This window comes from Nematolebias whitei, chromosome 13, assembly GCF_014905685.2.
Source record: "Nematolebias whitei isolate Nwh7 chromosome 13, NemWhi1, whole genome shotgun sequence".
NCBI lineage: Eukaryota > Metazoa > Chordata > Actinopteri > Cyprinodontiformes > Rivulidae > Nematolebias > Nematolebias whitei.
The window spans coordinates 1,749,283-1,754,920 of record NC_056510.1 but is presented as its reverse complement, the minus strand read 5'-3'; the positions used below and the strand labels follow the sequence as shown (position 1 = coordinate 1,754,920).

General features: G+C 45.4%; 1 protein-coding gene across 1 annotated transcript in view; it reads right to left on the bottom strand.

The window, feature by feature from the left end:
• The window catches only part of LOC119419441 (ras-associated and pleckstrin homology domains-containing protein 1), a 70,528-nt gene that overhangs the window by 29,443 nt on the left and 35,447 nt on the right, over nucleotides 1-5,638 (bottom strand). Inside the window, exons 6-9 of the mRNA XM_037686744.1 lie at nucleotides 4,533-4,733; nucleotides 3,548-3,700; nucleotides 3,180-3,344; nucleotides 1,643-1,717 (exon numbers count right to left, since the gene is read on the bottom strand). Coding sequence (XP_037542672.1) covers nucleotides 1,643-1,717; nucleotides 3,180-3,344; nucleotides 3,548-3,700; nucleotides 4,533-4,733 — 594 coding nt within the window. The remainder of the gene's footprint in view (nucleotides 1-1,642; nucleotides 1,718-3,179; nucleotides 3,345-3,547; nucleotides 3,701-4,532; nucleotides 4,734-5,638) is intronic.

Below are 5,638 nucleotides of genomic sequence, written 5' to 3'. Positions count from 1 at the left end.
AGACAGACAGACAGACAGATAGATAGATAGATAGACAGATAGACAGACAGACAGATAGACAGACAGACAGACAGACAGACAGACAGATAGATAGACAGACAGACAGACAGACAGACAGATAGATAGATAGACAGATAGATAGATAAAGACGTTTTAAACTGTTCCCACACTCTTACAATATTCTAAACAATGTTTCTCAAAAGAGAACAGAATGTCATGATTCCTCTGCCTCGCTGCTCTCAGTCACCTGCAAGCGCTCTTTGCCACGCCCACTTCTCCGCTCTGCACAGAGAATGGACAGAGTACGACACAGCTGCAGCAGACCTACCAAAACATGGACATCCATCTAAATCAGGGGTATGCAACAGAGCCTGACCGATGTATCGGTAGGGCCGATATTTTAGGCCGATGTAGACCTATGGGGACGTATCATATCGGTGATAACCGTCCCATCATGCTCCCATACAAACATTTCTAATTTCCACCTCTAAGATGCTGGAACCAGCTGTAGTTGTACAATGTATCCAGCAGAGGGAGCCAGAAGACTCAAGTCATGGCCGTTCACTGAAGTTTCACTTTCAGCACAGCTGAAGCAGAGAGCAACTCTGTGTAGAGTATTTGACTGAACAGAGCATGGTGAGTTTATTTTAACTGATCTGTAAAATAAATCAACAATAAATTATCTTCAATCCTCCAACCTGCTCGTCATTAGCTACGTGCCTCTCAGGTTAGCAAGCTAACGTTAAGATAACCTAGCATCAGCTACTGCCTTGTAAAACTTTATCCAGAACAATAAATCTAACGTAGAGGTAAAATATATCAGTTAGTAACGTTATCTTTGTCGTCCTCAATGAAATGCATCGTGTGAAATCTTTACCTCTCTGTAAATAAAACTAAACTCTGCTGCGATCAAACCTTCACGTACAAGACCGACTGTTTAAACAATGAACAGGAAGACGTTTCTTTGTTTAATTTATGTTTTTGTAACACACTTGATAACTTTATGGTGATTAGTGGAGGATAGAAAACATGACCACACCTTAGGACGACTGTTTTTATGACCAGTGCTCCACAGTGAACCTGCTGTGGGACCAGTTATAGCGTGGATCTGATTAGCTTAGCTTCATGGTTGCTAACAGCTGTGCTAAATAAACAAGTCCCGCTCCACTCCATGTTTACGTAGATTCTTGGAGACGGACGAAGCTCAAAGATTTTCAGCCATGATGTATATATTATACTGGTTACTGGCATCAGCCTGCCTCGCCCAGTATCTGTATCAGAAATGTTCATATCTGTCGGGCTCTAGTTTGAAAGCTGCGGCAACGAGCGACGTTTTGTAGCTTTGGCCAAAACTAACATGGAACTGAATTTTATAGATTTTTATTCCCCCAACAGAAAAATAAAGACCAGTTGCAGATAGAAGACTTCACAGGATGCTGACTTAAATAAACGCACACGTAGCGCGGAGCCCCGTGAAGCTTCGGGACAGAGGTCCTCAGAAGTGCACACTGAAAGGAGGAAGGTGTGGAAAGAAACGTAACAACGTGCACATCACCACATGCTTATTATCACATGCATTTTACACGACAGACAGGACTTTGGGGGTGGGGGTGGGGGTGCAGAGGTGGAAGAAGAGTGTCACCTTAGTCAGCAAGTGTGAAGGTTTCCCTGCAATGTTTCTCAGAATCAGAGAGGTTTCCCTGTCCAGATAGGAGTGCTTTAAAAAGACAGAGAGAGGTCACGTGAGTTCATGGGGCTGGAGGTGGGGAAGTGGACATGAAACAACTGAAACCTTCACAGAACCAGACCCAGGACCAGACCGCTGCCCTACAAACTGCTCTAAGGTGCGGAAGTTGTGCAGGTGGAAATAGACCAGAATGCACTGCGGCACGAGCTAAAGGCCGAATGAAACTCCAGAAGTTTATCCTGATGCATGCTCAATAGTAGAAGTTTAGTTTATTCAATTGACACGTGAGCCATCACGAGCCGTCTGAAGATTTGATCTAAATATGATCAATAAAGAACCATCTACAGATCATTTGAATGATGCGTCTGAATTATGTTTTGCAGCATCTTTCTGATCAGAACTAACGATTTTTTATTTAATCTGTCTCAACGTTTTCTGCACGATGGGAAATCCTGATATTTAAATCTGCTGAGTTTTCCTTTTACAAACGACGGCAAAATAATTTCTCAGAGTATTTCCAGTTCCTCGTCCTCTCACTGCGAAGAAACGTTGGAGCTAAACTGATGTGATGGTCTCATATCAGCTAAAGTCTGGCCTGAGAGCAGCCGAACGCCCAGTGGAGCTGGATGAGCTGCTCAGAGAGGTTTTAGTTAACGTTTGTAATAAAAGCTCAACGTGTTGAGTGGGGCGGGGCAGGACAGTCCTCGTTTCTGATTGGCCAGGAGCTTCAACCTCCACTTCTCAAGGAGAAGGGTGACAATGTTTTTGCCATTTGTTTTTCTGTTAGCAAAATATCTTGTGACCTTCTGCATGGATTTTATTGAAACTTCCTGAAAAACGTCTACAAGTCGTTCTCTTTCAGAGCCAGACGAGTTCAAGATGGCTGCCAGACCTAACCAGCATTAGGCCACACAGACGTCTGTGTACGGAGATTCAGCTCGAGCTGAGTGTGGTAGTAGCTGAGAGTCAGACCAAGAGTCAGTCTGAGCTCACACTTATGGCATGACGTTGTTTTCATGCTTGGATTAAAGCAGCTAAAACTTTGACAAATAAATATGATTGAATTAATCTGAAACTTTAAACTCGTCTTATATTTAATACAACGTGTAACTTTTAAGTAAAGTGTTCAAAGACTGCCATGCTGGAACAGCTGCTTAATCCTAGTTATTCAGCAGCTGTTTGAGAGGCTCGTTAAACAAAACACAGCCACGCTGCTGAAAACCAGCCCTGAGGGATTATGGGAAATATTCTCAAACAGCTGACTGACAGACCAACTGAAATCCTGATTGTTTCGGCTCGTGTGAAAGACTTCAATCAGCCGAAGGAGGGTTAAATGTTGCTTTGGCGAGACTTTATGCTAAACTGCAGCGGGAACGTTAGCTGCTTTATAACAGCTGAAATTAGCTGATGAAGCTAAAACGGAGTTTTTCCAGTTAAAACAAGCAGAGCATGAGCACAGACTCAGACACTGGAAACAGAAGCTAACGTGCACCTCTGTGTTCTGCTGACTCCGGCCCAGTTCTTCAGCTGCGCCCGGCTGTCCATCGGACTCGGAGTTGAGGACGCTGTTCAGCGAGTCCATGGAGGAGGCGGAGTTCACGGAGACCCCGGACGCTGAGGTGACAGAGGAGCGGGACGAGTGGACCGCAGAGCGGACCTGCAGAGAAACGCAGTGAATATTTGATCACAGTGAAAAACGGCAGATTTTCAAATCTGTTCCGTTTTTTCAATGTTGACTGACAGATTTTCACATTAGTCGTATTTATGTTCTGCAAGCTCCGCCCCCAGTAAACATTTTCTTTTGCTGGTTCATGTTGTGCCACACCGTTTCAGTGATTTAAAGATCCCAGCATCATTCACCTCGTGCTCACTGACTGTGCCCACTGATCCAGTGCGTCGATGCTGGCGATGAGAGGAGCCAGGCCGTCGCACCGAGGCTGACGTGAAAGAGGAGGCGGAGCTTAGTGAGTGGGAGGAGCCCTGATGGGCAGCTTCATCCATGCTGAGAGAGGCCTAAGGAAAACACAAGCAGAGGTGAATTTCACAACAGAGCACGTCGCTCTCATCATCATCAACTTTATTTATAAAGCACTTTAACAGCAGCCACAGCTGAACCCAAGCGCTGAACATCAAATAAGATCAAAGAAAGCATAAAACTAAAGTGACAAAACTAAGCACACAATGAATTAAAACCCAATAAACGACGAGTTAAACAGATAAAATCAAGTGTCAGTTCGTTGAAGCCCCGATGAGTAGAGAGAACTTTTCAGACGGATTTTAAACATGGACAGTGAAGGGGCCGGTCGAACGTGCAAAGGCAGAGCGTTCCATAACTTACAGGCACCAACAGTCTCCTCTAAGCTTCCACTTACACTGGGACCACACTGCAGGTTTACTTGAGGTTCCTAGAGTTTCCAAAAGTAAAATGGAAAGCAAAGCTTTCAGTTCTCAGGCTCCTCTCAAAGTTTAAAGTCTTGTTCCAGTGGCTCGTTTGTTATCAGATGTTCTGGTTCTGACATAGACCTGGTCAGTCCACGTGATGTTCGAGACATCCTGGGGCCATTTCTATCTCGGGGTCGTACAGAGTCCAGGTTCAGCAATGGGTCTTGATCCCCCGATCTTAGGATGCAGATAAGTCTTACCAAGGTCAACAATCTACCGTCGTTCTCTGTCTAAGCTTTATACATGATGCTGGGACGGAACCATCTGAAAAGGCTGAACCAGGAACAAAACATGAAATGTAAAACGTTGGTGGTGGAGCCGACAAGTTGTTCTGATTATTGTGTTGACAGAATTGTTCCAATGAACAATCAACGTTTGTGTCATCGTGAGACCGTGTCCTGACCTTCTCCATCTGGGCAGTGATGTCATCCAGACTGAAGTTAGACGCCAGCGGCGGCCTCCCCTGTGGCCCGCTCTGAGCTCTGATGGTACCGGCCGGCGACACCCTGGTGCTGCCACCTCCACTGCCAGTGTTGTTCTCGCCGCTGGGCCCCCCTGCTGGCTGCTGCCTGCTACTGCGCCCAGCTGGAGGCTTTTGGCGAACCTACAAACACAAACAAACAAGAGTACCGTCAACAAACTGTTGTGCAGCAAATGGCCTGGAGAAGCAATAACCATGCCTAAATGTTGACCTTGATTTGTGACCTTGGCCTTGGAGATGGGGTGATGAAACTTGTATGAGACAACAAATATCAACTCAATGTAAATTATCGCAATAAAAAAAGTTTTGATTCAAAAAACGTAATTCCTGAAAGCAGTGGTACCCAACCCTCATCCTTGAGGAACACCATCCTGCTGCATAGAGTTGCTTCTCCACTCCAACACACCTGATGTGAATGAACGGGTGATCAGCAGGCTTCTGCAGGACTCGAGGAAGTAATGAAATCACTGAATCAGGTGTGTTGGAGCAGAGAAACAACTACAACATGCAGGATTGTTATTTTTACTGGGAACCACTGCGTTATTTTTACTGGGAACCACTGCGTTAACAGGAGCAGATCGCCCGATGAGTGTTAGACCCAGATCATATGATGGAAATGACGGCGCCATTTTGGTCAAACCTTGGAAATACTGCAATCTCTGCCGGCTCAGAGCTCGGAGAGTTGGGGGTGACTCTCAGCGACCACCACAACAAATAAAAGCTCGTCGGTGACGTTCACTACAGCGTGCTCAGTGTTAGCTACGGTCAGTTAGCTGTGGCAGCCATCTTGAACTGGCCTGACTCCAAACATCAAGTCATTACTGTCCGAATGTTTCATTGAAATATTGCAGTTTATGAGATATTTTGCTAACAGTTAACACCAAGGTTTTAATTAAAGTGTAATGTGTAGCACTTAGATTATAAGCTGTGCCTGACTCAGCTACTGCCACACATTTCAGCTCCGTCCGTGTGGACCTGGGTTCTGGTGTGGACCTGGGTTCTGGTGTGTGGACCTGGGTTCTGGTGTG